Raw genomic sequence first — 18320 nt, 5'->3', positions numbered from 1 at the left:
AAAAAAAAAAAAAAAAAAAAAAAAAAGGATCTGTTGAAGGCCCAGACCTATGAAACAAAGATAAACAGCAAGGCCTTGATTTTAACACCCTGTAGCCAGGCCTACCACTGAATTGGAGTCTGGGTTTTTCTTGTTTTTTTGAGATGGAGTCTCACTCTGTCGCCCAGGCTGGAGTTCAGCGGCACAATCTTGGCTCACTACAACCTCTGCCTCCCAGGTTCAAGTGATTCTTGTGCCTCAGCCTCCCAAGTAGCTGGGATTACAGGTGCCCACCACCACACACAGCTAATTTTTGTATTTTTAGTAAAGATGAGGTTTTGCCATCTTGCCCAGTCTGGTCTCGAACTCCTGACCTCAAATGATCCACCCACCTCGACCTCCTAAAGTGCTAGGATTAACAATCTGAGCTTTTTCTTCTTCATTTTCTTTTTGAGGCAAAGTTTTGCTCTTGTTGCCCAGGCTGGAGTGCAGTGGCATGATCTCGGCTCACTACAACCTCCGCCTCCCGGGTTCAAATGATTCTCTTGCCTCAGCCTCCCGAGTAGCTGGGATTACAGGCATGCACCACCGCCATGCCTGGCTAATTTTGTACTTTTAGTAAAGACGGGGTTTCTCCATGTTGGTCAGGTTAGTCTAAAACTCCCAACCTCAGGTCGATCCGCCCGCTTCAGCCTCCCAAAGTGCTGGGCTTTTCTAAAACATGCCATCATATAAGGAAAAAATAAATTCAAACCAAAATGGAAATACCGCATTTCTTTTGAGAATCATCTGAGAGGCAGCAACATTACTTCTTCATTCAGTTGCTCCTTCTGTCTCCTTTTGCTCTTTTCCTCCTCCATGCCCCCTAGTTATTTGTAGGTACTCCCCAAGCCCTAGACCAGTACTGTCCAATAAAACTTTTTTGATGATGAAAATATAACTGTGCTGTCCAATATATATTGAACACTTAAAATATGGCTTGAGGCCGGGCGTGGTGGCTCATGCCTATAATCGTAGCACTTTGGGAGGCCAAGGCCAGCGGATCAGGCAGTCATGAGTTTGAGACCAGCCTGGCCAACATGGTGGCCATGGTGAAACCCCGTCTCTACTAAAAATATAAAAATTACCTGGGCACGGTGGTGGGCACCTGTAATCCCAGCTACTCGGGAGGCTGAGGCAGGAGAATTGCTTGAACCCAGGAGGCAGAGGTTGTAGCGAGCTGAGATTGTGCCACTGCATTCCTGCCAGGGTGACACAGCAAGACTCTGTCTCAGGGGGAGAATGAGAGGAAATGAAAAACTGATTTTTTTTCTTTTTCTTTTATTTGAGAAAGGGTCATGCTCTGTCACCCAAGTTGAAGTGCAGTGGTGCAATCTTGGCTCACTGCAACCTCTAGAGCCTCCCGGGTTCAAGCAATTCTCCTGCCTCAGCCTCCCTAGTAGCTGGTATTACAGGCATGTGACACCACACCTGGACAATTTTTGTATTTTCAGTAGAGACAGGGTTTCACCATGTTGGCCAGGCTGCTATCAAATTTCTGACCTCAAGCAATCCGCCGGCCTAGGCCTCCCAAAGTGCTGGGATTACAGGCATGAGCCACTGCGCCCAGCCAAAAAACTGAATTTTTTATTTGGTTTTATCTAAATTAAGTTTAGCCTGTAATCTCAGCACTTTGGGAGTTCAAGAGGGAGAATGGCTTGAGGCCAGGAGTTTGAGACCAGCCTAGTCAATCAACATAGCAAGACCCCATCTCTTAAAAAAAAAAAAAAAAAAAGCCAGATATGGCTAGTGACTACCATACTGGACAGTGCAAATCTAGACCTTGCTCTTCCTCCTCTACGAGGAACCCACCAGCCATCCTGGTTGATTATGAATGGGGATGACCAGCCCTGTCTGAGCTCAGCACCTCCACTGTCCCCTGGGCATTTCTACAAGATATTCTGTATGCAGGGGGGACCCAGGTAAAACTGTAGTCTGATTCTGGACTCTTTCCCTGAGTTCTCCCACCTGTTACCAGCACCATCATTCTTCCTATCAGCCAGGTGTACAGCAGTCTTGCCATCGGCTCCTCTCTCTCCTTGGGCCCCCCAGAGAGACTTATTCATCTGTTTCTTCAGTCTCACAGCTGCCTTCCTCCAGGCTACCATCTCCTCACTTGCTACCTCAGGAGTCTCCCAACTAAGAGATCTTCCCACTTCTCCCTACGCATTTCGCCTCTGCACTTGGCCTGATTAAACTCTGATTTCATCTCTCTCTGCTCTAAATCTTCCTGTATTACACCACTGCCTACAAGTTAAGAGCCAAACTGGTTCAACTGGCACCTGACACTCTTTGCATATTGGCTCTACTCCCCCTCATCAATCCATCACCTACAGACAGCCCGATCTAAAAGGATAGATTCTTCACACACGCCATCCGCAATCCTGCCTTCATATGAAGTTCCTCCTACTTTTTGGCCACCTCTCCTTCGAAGCCCAGCCTCAACTCCTACCTCCACCTTCATGAAGTCCTCCCCAGCCACATAAGTCCTCAGTAGTCATTTCTCTGAATTTTGAGTGTCTTCCTGTCTATATAACATGTCTGGCACTTTAAGAAACAAAGTGTTTTGGAAAACGCCTCGGGCTTTAGAATAAAATAGAGCTGGTGATGTTACTGACTCCATCCATCACCTCATATGAACCCTCAAACAAATTATTTAATTTGCTTCCTCATGTAAAACGGAAGTAATGCTACCATACTTACGGGGACCTCAAAAGGATAAACAAATACAATCTACATGGGTCACGAACCTAGCACAATGCCTGGTACACACCAGACATTCAGGAACTGTTCTTTTCCCTCTTCTCCATCATTCCTAATCCCCCACTGCTTTAATAATGATGACTACCATTTATCAAGTACCTCTCATAGTTAGGTGCTATGTTCAATGCTTCATGTATTATGTTTGATTATTAGCCTTGTTTTACAAATAAGGATATTGAGGTCTACAGCAGATAGCAGACATGCTCCAGGACATAGAGCCAGTAAATGGTGCAGCTGACATTAAAACCCAGATCTGCTTGACTCCAAAGTCCCACAGCCTCCCATTTTGCATACATGAGGACAACATCATCAGTGAAACTATAAACTCCCAGGGGTAAGTATGATGTGACGAGAAGGTTTAAATCTGTTTGGATAACCAAGCAAAAGTATCAGCACAGTCTGTACGGGATATGTCGGAGTGTGGCTGTCACTGCTGGGTGGAGATCACATCCTACCCTTCCTGAGCACCTACTAGACAGGTCTAGGAGGAGGTGTCCCCTTCTATCTTCTCAGTCACCAGACTTTGCAATGCATCCCATTTCCAGTATCCTGGAAGAACCTGCAAAACCACGTGAGCAAAATACCTGCAAACCATGTAATTCAAAATACCTGACAGTTCAAACTGACTGGATTAAGTGAGTAGGTTCAATGCTTGCCAGCAACATCATGCCCTGCACACACCACCAGGGGGACATTCCCCAGGCTCTCTAAGTCTGAGACAGGGCCTTCCATACTAGCAAAGAATTCATGGGGAAATAAACCAGTCTAGATCCAACTACCTAGAATACAAGTCAGGCTCTGTTGATGATGACAACGATAGTATTATAAATATTAATAATATTAAAAGCAAATACTTGGCCAGGTGCAGTGGTTCATGCCTGTAATCCCAGCACTTTGGGAAGCCGAGGTGGGCAGATCACCTGAGGTCAGGAGTCCAAGACCAGCCTTGCCAAAATGGCAAAATCCCGTCTCTACTAAAAATACAAAAAAATTAGCCAGGCGTGGTGGCAGGCACCTATAATCCCAGCTACTCGGGAGGCTGAGGCATAAGAATCACCTGACCCAGGAGGCAGAGGTTGCAGTGAGCCAAGATCATGCCACTGCACTCCGGCCTGGGAAACAGAGCAAGACTACATCTCAAAAAAAAAAAAAAAAAAAGAACAAATACTTAAGGCTTACTGCATATCGAGTGCTGTTTAAATCACTTTACATATATTTTATCCTCACAACTACTATATGAGGTAGGTGTTGTTACTATGTCCACATTACAGACTAGGAGATATACACAGAGAGGTTAAATAACTTGCCCAAGAGCACACAGTAGTAAATGGCACACAGCCAGGGTTCAAACCTAGGGAATCTGAGCCAAGAGTCTGTGTTCTCAACCAATAAACTGTATCACCAAGGAGCAAACGAGGGGCTCAGAAAGCATTTCTAGCAGAGAAAATAACTTCATCAAAGCACAAAGATAAGGCATTATAATATGCTTGGAAACAAGTAATAATAAGTAGGATAAATAAGTAGGGAAAAGTTTTATTTGAGAAGCACTAGGGATACAAAAGAAGAGTGTGGCCAGGCGCGTTGGCTCATACCTGTAATCCCAGCACTTTGGGAGGCCGAGGCAGGCAGATCACTTGAGGTCAGGAATTCGAGACCAACCTGGCCAACATGGAGAAACCCTGTCTCTACTAAAAATACAACTATTACCCGGGTGTGGTGGTGGGCACCTGTAATCCCAGCTATTTGGGAGGCTGAGGCAGGAGAATCACTTGGACCCAGGAGGCGGAGGTTGCAGTGAGCCGAGATTGCAACATTGCACTCCAGCCCAGGTGACAGAGTGAGACTCTGTCTCAAAAAAAAAAAAAAAAGAAGAAGAAGAAGAATGTAAGAATTAGGGCTCAAGTGTGACCTAGGGCTCAAGTGTGACCTGAGTTCTATTTTCGACTCCACCAATGACCAGGTGAGTGACTACAAGCATGTTACCTACCCTCTCTAAGCCTCAATCTCCCAGGTGAAAAATAGAGATTCTCGGCCAGGCATGGTAATCCTGGCACAGTAATCATGCCTATAATTCCAGCACTTTGGGAGGCCGAGGCAGGCGGATCACAAGGTTAGGAGATCAAGACCATCCTGGCTAACACGGTGAAACTCCATCTCTACTAAAAATACAAAAAATTAGCCGGGTGTGGTGGCAGGCACTTATAGTTCCAGATACTCAGGAGGCTGAGGTGGGAGAATGGCCTGAACCCGGGAGGCAGAGTTTGCAGTGAGCTGAGATCGCACCACTGCACTCCAGCCTGGGCAACAAAGCAAAACTGTCTCAAAAAAAAAAAAAGTAGAGATCCTCTTATGGAACTTTTGTGACACAGTGTAAGGCCCATGGACTCAAAGTAAGTGCTTAATAAATGGTAAGTGCTACTAATAATGATAATAACAGTAGTAAATTTAGGCTAAGCTGTAAGACTTCAAACACCATGTGGAGTTTGGATTTTCCTCTTACAACAAAAAGGAGCTAAGTGTTTACCTAGCACATAGTACACAGGGCAGGTAACTCTTGAGTGACATTCATAACACAGGGCACCTGGCATTAAAAAGAATGGAAAAAAACCATTTTTTTCCATTTCAGGTTTGCCACCATCCCAAATTGTTTTGTTACTTTCTTCAAAGTTAAATAACCAAGTTTAGTTTTCTTTTTTCATTTCTTTTACATTTCTCAATTATCTCATAGCTTTAAAAAGAAGTGTCATTTAAAATGAACACAGGGCCAGGCACAGTGCCTCACACCTGTAATCTCCACACTTTGGGAGGCTGAGGCGGGAGGATCACCTGAGGTCAGGAGTTCGAGACCAGTCTGGCCAACATGGTGAAACCCTGTCTCTACTAAAAATACAAAAAAAAATTTTTTTTTTTGAGACGGAGTCTCGCTCTGTCGCCCAGCCTGGAGTGCAGTGGCCAGATCTCAGCTCACTGCAAGCTCCGCCTTCCGGGTTCACGCCATTCTCCTGCCTCAGCCTCCCGAGTAGCTGGGACTACAGGCACCCACCACCACGCCCAGCTAGTTTTTTGTATTTTTTTTAGTAGAGACGGGGTTTCACCATGTTAGCCAGGATGGTCTCGATCTCCCGACCTCGTGATCCGCCCGTCTCGGCCTCCCAAAGTGCTGGGATTACAGGCTTGAGCCACCGCGCCCGGCCACAAAAAATTTTTTTAAAAATTAATAAATAAAATAAAGACCAGGTGTACTGGCTCACACCTGTAATCCTAGCACTTTGGGAAGCCGAGGTAGGTGGGTCACCTGAGGTCATGAGTTCAAGACCAGCCTGGCCAACATGGCAAAACTCCATCTCTACTAATACAAAAACTAGCCAGGCGTGCTGGCGGGTGCCTGTAATTCCAGCTACTCGGGAGGCTGAGGCAGGTGAACTGCTTGAACCCAGGAGGTGGAGGCTGCAATGAGCTGAGATTGCGCCACTGCACTCCAGCCTAGGAAACAGAGCAAGACTGTCTCAAAAAAATAAAAATAAATAAAAATTGGCTGGGTGTGGAGGCAGACACCTGTAGTCCTGGCTATGTGGAAGGGTGAGGCAGAAGAACCACTTGAACACAGGAGGTGAAGGTTGCAGTGAGTTGAGATCATGCCATTGCACTCTAGCCTAGGTGACAGAGCTAGAATCCGTCTCAAGAAAATGAAAATTAAAATAATAAAAATAAACAAAAATTAGCCGGGCATGGTGGCACACGTCTGTAGTTCCAGCTACTTGGGAGGCTGAGGCAGGAGAACTGCTTGAACCTGGGAGGCGGACGTTGAGGTGAATCAAGATCACATCACTGCACTACAGCCTGGGCGATAGAGCGAGACTCCGTCTCAAAAAATAAAATAAAATAAAATAGACATCTCTAAAAACACATCTCATGCCAAGCAAACCTGTAAGCTCTAGACTGAAAATCCAGTTTGCACCCTGTGCAAATCCAATTTAGGCAAGGACTAAATATGACCAGTTTAGCTTTCAAGGAGGAAGACTACAGTGCGATTACTTTAGAGCAACAGGTTGGTTAGTGGTGATAGGCCCCTGGAGAGATGACTTGAATTTTTCCTTCTCAGGCTTCCCTTCAGTGGGCCTTCTGTGAACTGTCTGTGGTCTGGTGATAAAGCTAAAAGAGAAGTGGGCAAGAGCAAACCAGGAAGGGGGGAGGGCAATGCAGAGACGCAGAGCATGCTCAAAGAGGAAGGGAGCAGGAGCTGTTCAGGCCACAAAGCACCTCAGGCTAGAAATGGTATGGGTCTCTACAGTTCAACCAGAGAGAGATTTTTTGAGCACCTACTGATGTACAAGGCATTCGGCTGTCATTTGGGAAGGAGAGAGAATGCAAAATGCTAAAAGCAGCAAGTTCAAGCTTACAAAAATGTAGCTGAATGAGAAGTCGATAAAGAGGTGAAAAAGTACAGGGCTTTATCCAGAAACAATAACCAGTTAAGTCTGAAATAAAAGGAAATGAAGACAAGTTGTAGCAGATAAGACCAGAGAAGCAGGACCACCACACCAAGGAATTTGAACTTTATTCTATAGGCAACAGGGAGTGGTACAATATTCAAGTTCACATACAAAATAGTAGAACACGATCAAAGTTATGTTCTAAGGAGATCCCTAAGGGAGAGGGAAACTTGAGGTTGGAAAGACTTACAAGAAGACTACTGCAACAGTTCAGCTAAGAGGATACCAACATGAATGATGGGGATTTTGAAATGTAGGTAGATAGGCCGGGCGCGGTGGCTCAACCCTGTAATCCCAGCACTTTGGGAGGCCGAGATGGGTGGATCACGAGGTCAGGAGATCGAGACTATCCTGGCTAACACGGTGAAACCCCGTCTCTACTAAAAAATACAAAAAACTAGCCGGGCGTGGTGGCGGGCGCCTGTAGTCCCAGCTACTCGGGAGGCTGAGGCAGGAGATGGTGTGAACCCGGGAGGCGGAGCTTGCAGTGAGCTGAAGTGAGCTGAGATCCGGCCACTGCACTCCAGCCCGGGCAGCAGAGCGAGACTCCATCTCAAAAAAAAAAAAAAAAAAGAAAGAAATGTGGGTAGATAGAAGAGACACTGTAGAAAAAGAATGAACAGAATTTGCTTATTAGACATGAGAGCAGAAGGAAGAGTCAAGGATGCCCTGAGGTTGTTAGTGATTGCATTCAGAAATATGAAAATGGAGGGAGGAAAGGAGTAAGTGCAGTTCTTTTTTGTTTTGTTTTGTTTCGTTTTTTTGAGACGGAGCCTCACCGTGTTGCCCAGGCGACTCTGTGTTGCCCAGGCTGGAGTGCAGTGGCATGATCTCTGCCCACTGCAACCTCCGTCTCCAGGGTTCAAGTGATTCTCCTGCCTCAGCTTCCCAAGTAGCACGGATTACAGGCGCAAGCCATCACACCTGGCTAATTTTTGTATTTTTAGTAGAGACAGGTTTTCACCATATTGGCCAGGCTGGTCTGGAACTCCTGACCTCAGGTGATCCACCCACTTCAGCCTCCCAAAGTGGTGGGATTACAGGCGTGAGCCCCTGCACCCAGCCAATGCAGTTCTCATCAGGAAGAAATCCCCCTAGGATAGACCCTGAAGACAACAGCCAGGTTCCCAGTTCTCCAAGGTAAGCATTTACCATTTCTTTTTCTTTTTTTTTTTTTTTTTTTTGAGACAGTCTTGCTGTGTTGCCCAGGCTGGAGTGCAGTGGAGCGATCTGGGTTCACTGCAGCCTCTGCCTCCAGGGTTCAAGCGATTCTCATGCCTCAGCCTCCTGACTAGCTGGGACTACAGGCACATGCCATCCCGCCAGGCTAATTTTTGTATTTTTAGTAGAAATAGGGTTTCGCCATGTTGGTCAGGCTGATCTCAAACTCCTGGCCTCAAGTGACCCGCCCACCTCAGCCTCCCAAAGTGCTGGGATTACAGGCATAAGCCACCTCTCTTGGCCCGCATTTCCCATTTCTAATTGTATTTCCCAAATGAAAGCACATCTAAATAATTTAGCATTGCTTAAGTGCTGTGTGACTTTCCAGGAGGCAAACATTCACTCCCATTTTAAAGACATAAGAGGAAAGTTGAGACACATGTTTAATATTGTACAAAGAGGTCAGGTGTGGTGACTCATGCCTGTAATCTCAGTACTTTGGGAGGCTGAGGCGGGAGGATCACCTGAGGCCAGGAGTTTATGACCAGCCTGGGCAACACAGGGAGACCTTGTCTCTAAAAACAAAAAGACGCTGGGCATGGTGGCTCACACCTGTAATGCCAGCACTTTGGGAGGCCAAGGCAGGCGAATCACTTGAGGTCAGGAGTTCAAGACCAGCCTGGCCAACATAGTGAAACCCTGTCTCTACTAAAATACAAAATTAGTCCAGGCATGATGGCTCATGCCTATAATCCCAGCACTTTGGGAGGCCGAGGCAGGCGAATCACTTGAGGTCAGGAGTTCAAGACCAGCCTGGCCAACATAGTGAAACCCTATCTCTACTAAAAATACAAAAATTAGTCCAGGCATGATGGCTCATGCCTATAATCCCAGCACTTTGGGAGGCCAAGGCGGGCAGATCACCTGAGATCAGGAGTTCAAGACCAGCCTGGCCAACATGTTGAAACCCCGTCTTTACTAACAATTCAAAAAGTAGCCAGACATGGTAGCACATGCCTGTAATCTCAGCTACTTGGGAGGCTGGGGCAGGAGAATTGCTTGAACCCAGGAGGTGGAGGCTGCAGTGAGCAGAGATCACACCACTGCACTCCAGTCTGGGTGACAGAGTGAGACTCCGTCTCAAAAAATAAATAAATAAAATAAAATAAAATAAATAAAACAAAACAGAAAGTAATAGTGCACCAAGGAACAATGATAAAAAGAAAAATGTCCAGGCCACTTGATATCCACTTTGTTTAAATTCTCATTGTTGGCATTCCAAGAAAGAAAGTCTCTTCTCATTCATACTTGCTAGCTTCGGTTCATGTATGGATTACCAATAACAAAACTGTTAGAGTGTAATTTATTTTATATGTTTATCTATTTAAATTCAGAGATATCGCTATGTTGCCCAGGCTCGTCTGGAACTCCTCAAATAAGACTTCTGCCTCAGGCCGGGCGCGGTGGCTCACGTCTGTAATCCCAGCACTTTGGGAGGCTGAGGCGGGTGGATCACAAGGTAGGAGATCGAGACCATCCTGGCTAACACGGTGAAACCCTGTCTCTACTCAAAATACAAAAAAATTAGCCGGGCAAGGTGGCGGGCACCTGTAGTCCCAGCTACTCAGGAGGCTGTGGCAGAAGAATGGCGTGAACCTGGGAGGCGGAGCTTGCAGTGAGCTGAGATCGTGCCACCACACTCCAGCCTGGGCGACAAAGCGAGACTCCATCTCAAAAAAAAAAAAAAAAAAAGACTCCTGCCTCAGCCTCCTAAGTACCTGGGACTACAGGTGTGCACCACTGTGCCAGGCTAACAGTGTATTTTAAGTAGCAAAGAAAAACATGCAAGTCAGCTAGCATCTATCCTCCAACAGTACAGTACCTTTCCTCTGATAAATACTGATGTCTCCCTCTTCCTGAACTGTCCCTCCCTGAGGATTTTTCTGTTCAAAGCTCCACTTCTAACTGAGTGTTTGTGGGTCACCTCACTTGCTCTCAACAATCACTGTAGAATTCCAAAACTGTTTTCAGAAGAAAAAAAGAATCTTTAGGGGGTTCTCTTGTACTAGAAACAAAAAACTGGGTTAAGTGGCACAAAGAAGGAAAATGGAGAGGGGAACAACAAAAGGAAGAAGAAAAACGAATACAGTTCTCTTTTGTTTAAGGAAACAAAGTGACCTAAAATAAGTTACTTAGGAGCCTGCAGAGCTTCCCACAAAGGTGGAAATTATGGGCGATATTTGTACTCTAAGATAAACAAAAGCAAATTTATTTTCTCCATGCTGAAAGGATATGTTGGTCACACAAGTTTTACCTATTAGTACTGACAAAACAAGATGAAAGAGAGAGTCAGAGAGAAAACCAACCCAGGGGCTATTTTGCTAACATGCTCTCTGGCTTCTACTCTGGTAAACTAGGTTACCCTTCATGTTACCCTCAGATATAAATAGCATTCATTTCCTTTCACTGGCCAGACAGACTTTAATACTTTGTTTCCTGGGTCCAGAAGAAAAAATATTTATAACACATCTCCTTTTAAATTTGAGTTACTACAAAGCTGGCTCATGTCTTTTTTTTTTTTTTTTTTTTGAGACGGAGTCTCACTGTCACTAGGCTGGCATGCAGTGGCACAATCTTGGCTCACTGCAACCTCTGCCTCTCGGTTCAAGCGATTCCCCTGCCTCAGCCTCTCGAGTAGCTGGAATACAGGTGCACTCCACCATGCCCAGCTAATTTTATTTTCGTAGGGATGGGGTTTCACCATGTTGGCCAGGATGGTCTGGAACTCCTGACCTTGTGATCCGCCCACCTCGGCCTCCCAAAGTGCTGGGATTACAGGCGTGAGCCACCGCACCCAGCGAAGCTGGCTCATTTCTAATCAACTTTGGATTAAAAAAACCAAAATGTATTTGCTATTACTGCTTTGTTAAAATAGCCCAGAATGGCCCCTGTGGGACTTCTGAGTAGCCATTTCCTTTTTAGTGCATAGTTCAAAATCCTCCAGAATACAGCTCCAGGTCTTTGCGTGTACCCAGGATGCAATGCAGGTGAACATTTTACAGACTGACTCGGATAAGTACTAGGCCCTGTGCAGGATCCTCAATGGGGTTTTCTGAATAAGAGCAACTTCAGTTGCTAGATGGAAATAATGAGGCATTTCTCCCAAATCAGACTTCACTCTTTTTAAGGAAAGAAACAGCTGCACAAGGAAGTTAACAGCATCCCTGGTCATCTAGTGGTTAGGAAGAAAAAAAAAGAAAAAGATATTAAGAACAGTTAGGCCAGGTGCAGTGGCTCACGCCTGTAATCTCAGCACCTTAGGAGGCCGAGGAGGGCGGATCACGAGGTCAAGAGATGGAGACATGGTGAAACTAAAAACTACTAAAAACAAAATTATCTGGGGTGGGGTGTGCATGTAGTCCCAGCTACTCGGGAGGCTGAGGCAGGAGAATTGCTTGAACCTGGGAGGCAGAGGTTGCAGTGAGCCAAGATCGCGCCACTGCACTCCAGCCTGGTGACACAGCAAGACTCCGTCTCAAAAAAAAAAAAAAAAAAGCAGTTAAATAAGTGAAGGAGCAGAAAGACTCCCACCAATCTACAGATTCAACTACCAATCTAATGTTAGTGCAAGTTGGGCTTGGCAACGTGCACCTGAAGCAGTCGAAGAGGCCAAGAGAATCAAATGAACAGGCTGCTACTCAACCAGAAGCATTACCTCACTTCAACACCACAACTTAGCTCCTAGATACTGGTCTGAACCTGAAGACATGGATTCCAGTCTGAAACTAGCTCATTTCATTTTTCTACTATAATCTCTACCAAGCTCAACCTAACACTCCTGAATTCAGCAGAGACAACTCAAAGACAAGAAAGGACATTTTGGAAAACATCATCAAACATCATTCCTATCTCTACCAATGCAAAGGCAAGGAATGAAGACCAGATTCACCTGTCCCCCAAAATACCTGGGCCTCGAAGGTGCTCTGTGCCCTTGGCTCACGGTACAAGGAACGCTGTCCTGCTGGGCCAACCCTATACTCTCTTACCTCTATCTATGTATTATCAGACTCCTCCCTGTCAGACGGCCAGCTCTTGAGGGGTACCTTGTTTCTCTCTTTTTTTTTTTTTTTTTTTTTTGAGACGGAGTCTCGCTCTGTTGCCCAGGCTAGAGTGCAGTGGCGCGATCTTGGCTCACTGCAAGCTCCACCTCCTGGGTTCACGCCATTCTCCTGCCTCAGCCTCCCAAGCAGCTGGGACTACAGGTGCCTACCAACGCGCCTGGATAATTGCTTGTATTTTTAGTAGAGACGGGGTTTCACCGTGTTAGCCAGGATGGTCTCGATCTTCTGACCTCATGATCCGCCTGCCTCGGCCTCCCAAAGTGCTGGGATTACAGGCGTGAGCCACTGCGCCTGGCCGAGGGGTACCTTGTTTCTCCTGCAGTGCATCAAAAACAACATTTTTTCTTTTTTTTTTTTTTTTTTTGAGACAGAGTCTTGCTCTTGTCACCCAGACTGGAGTGCAATGGCTCACTGCAATCTCCACCTCCCGGATTCAAGTGATTCTCCTGCCTCAGCCTCCCAAGTAGTGGGGAATACAGGTGCCCACCACCATGCTCAGCTAATTTTTGTTTTTTGGGTTTTGTTTTTTTTTTTGAGATGGTGTCTCACCCAGGCTGGAGTGCAGCGGCGCAATCTCAGCTAACTGCAACCTCTGCCTCCTGGGTTCAAGCGATTCTCCTGCCTCAGCCTCCTGAGTAGCTGGGACTATAGGCGCATGCCACCATGCCCGGCTAATTTTTTTTTTGTATTTTTAGTAGAGACGGGGCTTCACCGTGTTAGCCAGGACGGTCTCGATCTCCTGACCTTGTGATCCGCCTGCCTCGGCCTCCCAAAGTGCTGGGATTACAGGCATAATCCAACGCATTTGGCCTAATTTTTATATTTTTAGTAAAGACGGGATTTCGCCATGTTGCCCAGGCTGGTCTTGAACTCCTGACCTCATGATCTGCCCGCCTTGGCCTCCCAAAGTGCTGGGATTACAGGCATGAGCCACTGTGCCTGGCCAGAAACAGCATTTTTTAAGCAACCGTTTGCCTTGGGTTCTCTAGGCTATCAAGAAGTGGGGAATTTGGTCATATGCATACAGGAAAAAACAAATCTACTACTCTATTTCCCTTGGAGCCTGTATTGACAACCAGAGGCAGCCCAAAGGGTTCTTCCTACCTGTTATAGAAGATGTAACTCTCCTCTGAGGCCAGAATAACTCTGGAAACAGAGATGACCCAAATAGAACTGGGGAGCTTGATACCATTTCTTACCAATTTTAGCAGAAACAACTTAGCAATTAATAATGTCACCCTGGCCGGGTGCAGTGGCGCATGCCTGTAATCCCAGCACTTTGGGAGGCCGAGGCGGGCGGATCACGAGGCCAGGAAATCGAGACCATCCTGGCTAACACAGTGAAACCCCGTCTCTACTAAAACTACAAAAATTAGCCAGGTGTGGTGGCAGGGGCCTGTAGTCCCAGCTACTCGGGAAGCTGAGGCAGGAGAATGGCGTGAACCTGGGAGGCGGAGCTTGCAGTGAGCCGAGATCGTGGCCACTGCACTCCAGCCTGGGTGACAGAGCAAGACTCCGTCTCAAAAAAAATAAAAAATAATAGTGTCATCCCACTTACTGTAGGTATTACGAAAAGACAAAATTTTTTCTTTCTTTTTTAATTTTTTTTTGAGATGGAGTCTCACTCTGTCTCCCAGGCTGGAGTGCAGTGGCACGACCTCAGCTCACTGCAACCTCTGCCTCCTGGGTTCAAGTGATTCATTCTCCTACCTCAGACTCCCGAGTACCTGGCTTATAGGCATGCACCACCACACCCATCTAATTTTTGTATTTTTAGTAGAGACAGAGTTTCGCCATGTTGGCCAGGCTAGTCTCGAACTCCTGACCTCAGGTGATCCGCCCACCTTGGCTTCCCACAGAGCTGGTATTACAGGCGTGAGCCACCACGCCTGGCTGACAAAATTTTTTAAACTATTTCTTTATTTTAGAGACAGTTTCACTATGTTGCCTAGGCTGGAGTGCAGCAGCTAATTCACAGGATCAATCATAGTGCACATCACCTTCGAACTCCTGGGCTCAAGCCTCCAACCTCAGCCTCTCAAGTGGCTGGGACTACAGGTACGCACCACCACGCTCAGCTTTCAAATTATTTTAAAATAAAAATAAAACCGAAACCTTAACAATAATTCCTCTCCAGCATATGGCTAGTCTCTGTTTTTTGAAAGGAAATGAAAGATTGAAATCCCTCAACATTTCTCACTCCGGGCAGCTAACTGGTTTCAGAGCTGGCTGGCCTGACTTCTCATAAAAGATAAGGGAATGAAGTGCCTGCATGGCCTGGCTTTGGTGTACTGGCTGAGAACACAGCACCCATCTCTTTCTGCTGCCATTGGCTTTGTCCTCCGCCAATTGTCTGGATTCTGGCAGTCTCTTGTGAAGGGGCAAGGAGATGGTGTGCTCTTAAACTCTCACCTGTCCCAGCACCATAGCCCAGAATGTCATGGAAACTCAAGCGATAGTGAACTCTGAGATAAGCCCAAGGAAGATGCAAACTATCAGCACCATCAGGCGCTTCAATCGCACCTTGTGGTGGCTGCAATGAAGGAGAAACATAAGCACTGAGGAAGTCCTCTGCTCACCTCGTTTCCTCTCATTTTACAAACTCTTGTGCAACATGCCACTCCTCCCTGCCCCTCATAGTTTCCAAGCCTTGTAAGAGCAAGTGGAGTGCTGGCCCACACTTGACACAGCTAGCTACTTGACAGGCTCTTCATTGCTGGTAAATGACGGTCACAAATAGGTACTAGGTCACAAATAGCCAAAGCTCGCACATAAATGGAGCCTCATGGACACAGCCAAGGGGAAAAAAGCACCAGGGGCCCTTGCAGAAAACCCAGGAGCTAGACAAAAAAATACAGGTCTGCAGGTCCCCCAGAGCACCGACTCACCCAAATTTCAGCCCTGAGCCTCCCATCTCCAAACGACAAGCTCCTGCTCAGCAACTGGCCTTCTGTGCTCCCCATTATCCACCAACAGCTGGGTGGGAAACACCTAGTCCCTTTATAACCTGTAACTTCATCGTGACCTCTGGTCCCAGAGTAGACAGGGCTCCCCAAGACTCCAGCCCTGTGCACTCCGCTATCATCACAAGGGCTGAGGACTGACAGAGTCCCAACACATACCTCACCCAAAGGAAGGCTCTATCATAGGCAGTGCACCCCCCCTCCCCCCGCCCCAAGCGACAAACTCGGAAGGTCAGGATTGAAAAGCAAGCTGAGATGGAGAAACAGGCCCAGAGAGGGGCAGCAAGTGGCCCGAGGTCACACAGCGAGTTCGGAACGGGGCTTTCCTAAAACACCAGCCTCCGGATTCCCGAGTACCCCATGCCCACCCGCCTACCCTCGTCACGCCCGCCTAAGAAGAACATCACAGAACTTCTGCCCCAGTGTCCCCGCCTCCGGAGGGCCACCAGGACTTTGGTCTTCGCCCCGTGCCTCCACTAGCCAAACCGCAGACCCTGCCCACCCGAGGGCCGGGCCCACCGCCGCCCCCGGCCCAGCTCTCGAGCCCAGCTTCCCGCCGCCCGCCGGACCTGCAGGGTCGCGCTCCCGGGAGCCGGCGGCGGCAGACATTTCCCTGTCTGCTTCCTCAAGCTCTTCATCCCGCCGCCCGCCCCGCGCGCTCCGCCCCCAGACGAACCCGCCCCATGTGCCCTCTCCATCAATCGAAAGCCTGTCTTTTCCATCGCTCCGCCCCAAAACAGAACGGAGCCCGCCCCCTGTGGGCGGATCTCCTCCAATCCCCACCGCTCCTTCCGAGACGGATACCTGCCTCCGCCAATTGTCGCGTACCCTGGCCAGGTACCTGGAGCCGAGTTACAACCGCGCGGCGTTGGCAGCTCCAGCTCCGGCTTTGCGCACCTGTACCGAGACAGCCACAGGAATTCAGGATCCCGGGTCGTAGGATCGAATCCTGTGCAGGAACAAAGGGGGCAGATTGAGCCACGGACTTGATGAGCCAGTTCTGCATGACTGTATTATCCCGAGAGACTTCAGCCCTCTATCTCTCGCGCACAGAAGAGTTCTGTGCGCACTAAGGTTCAACTGCAAGAATAATTATGAACACAAAAGTACTATTCCAAGGCAGAGACCACCGCCATTCCTTGAACCTCACGGTAACTATGTGCCAAGGTCTGTGCTTCGTATAAATACTATCTTCCTACTCCCCGTAACACACCTTTTATGAGGGAGGAAACTATTATCCCAATTTTCTTTTTTTTTTTCTTCTTTTCTTTCTTTCTTTTTTTTTTTTTTAGACGGAATCTCGCTCTGTCGCCCAGGCTGGAGTGCAGTGGAGCGATCTCGGCTCACTGCAACCTCTGCCTCCCGGATACAAGCGATTCTCCTGCCTCAGCCTCCCGAGTAGCTGGGACTACAGGCACGTGCCACCATGTCCGGCTAATTTTTTGTATTTTTAGTAGAGATGGGGTTTCACCATATTAGCCAGGATGGTCTCCATCTCCTGACCTCATGATCCACCCGCCTCAGCCTCCCAAAGTGTTGGGATTACAGGCATGAGCCACCACCCCCGGCCTATTATTCCAATTTTATATACAAGGCAACCAAGTTCAGAGAGGTTAAGTCTGAGGTCGCAGAGTGACTAGCAGAGTGGAGGATTCAAACAGATGCCAGAGGGTTGGGGGGTTTCACCACCCATAACCTCCACCAGCAGTTGGCAGCCCACGCTAGAAAAACACACACTCTAAGTAAGCAGTGTGTTTACTACGAAATATATCAAGACAAGTCCTCTGTTTCTCCCTTAATCAGACTGCCACTCTCCTTTCTAGAAATTCTTGAGTCACCTCTGTCTCTGACTCAAACCCTCTGACTCAAACTATCTGACTCGAACAATTGCTCTTAACCCTTCTGCTATCCTGCCTGCTCTGTTTGTAGAGCATCATGAACCTGACCGAACTGAATGGGATGTGCAAGGACATGATATATGAGAAGACTTGAGTTCCAGTCCTGACTATGGCACTGCCAGACGCAGCTTTTAAGTTATCTTCAGCATTTACATACTATTAACCCGTACTTGGCCTTGTCTGATCCTCACAAAACTCTTGGATTATTGGAGAAAGCAAGTTTATACTTCCATTGTATAAATTAAAAAGCCAAGGTCTGAAAAAATAAAATATAGTAGGACCAGGCTCATACTATAATCCCAGCACTTTGGGAGGCTGAGGTGGGAGGATCATGAGGTCACGAGATTGAGACCATCCTGGCTAACATGGTGAAACCTCGTCTCTACAAAAAATACAAAAAATTAGCCGGCCATGGTGGCTTGCACTTGTAGTCCCAGCTACTCAGGAGGCTGAGGCAGGAGAATCCCTCTAACCCGGGAAGTGGAGGTGAGCTGAGATCGCACCACAGCACTCCAACCTGGGTGAAACAGTGAGACTCTGTCTCAAGGAAAAAAAAAAATACAAAAATTAGCCCGGTATGGTGGCGGGCACCTGTAATCCCAGCTATTCAGGAGGCTGAGGTAGGAGAATCATCTGAAACCAGGAGGTAGAGGTTGCAGTGAGCTAAGATTGCACCACCGCACCCCAGCCTGCATGACAGAGCTAGAATCCATCTCAAAAAAATAAAATAAAATAAAAAATAGATAAAATGTAGTGTTCACATTTACATCTAGGAAGTAACAGAGCTGGGATCTGCACTGAAATCTCTGAACTCCGAGGGCTTTGGCATCAGAACCTGAAGTTTCAAACCTGGTCCTATTACTTCAATTTTATTTTTATTTTACTTATTTATTTATTTATTTA

The 18320-nt window shown here is 47.2% G+C and overlaps 1 protein-coding gene across 1 annotated transcript in view; it reads right to left on the bottom strand.

Moving 5' to 3' along the window:
- The window catches only part of INPP5B (inositol polyphosphate-5-phosphatase B), an 83918-nt gene that overhangs the window by 53683 nt on the left and 11915 nt on the right, over positions 1-18320 (bottom strand). The window contains 2 exon segments of the mRNA XM_017892103.1: positions 16089-16202; positions 16205-16468. Coding sequence (XP_017747592.1) covers positions 16089-16202; positions 16205-16468 — 378 coding nt within the window.

Source organism: Rhinopithecus bieti, unplaced genomic scaffold (assembly GCF_001698545.2).
Source record: "Rhinopithecus bieti isolate Rb0 unplaced genomic scaffold, ASM169854v2 scaffold_22548, whole genome shotgun sequence".
Lineage (NCBI taxonomy): Eukaryota > Metazoa > Chordata > Mammalia > Primates > Cercopithecidae > Rhinopithecus > Rhinopithecus bieti.
The sequence above is the reverse complement of the archived record's forward strand: the minus strand, read 5'-3'. Positions and strand labels throughout refer to the sequence as shown.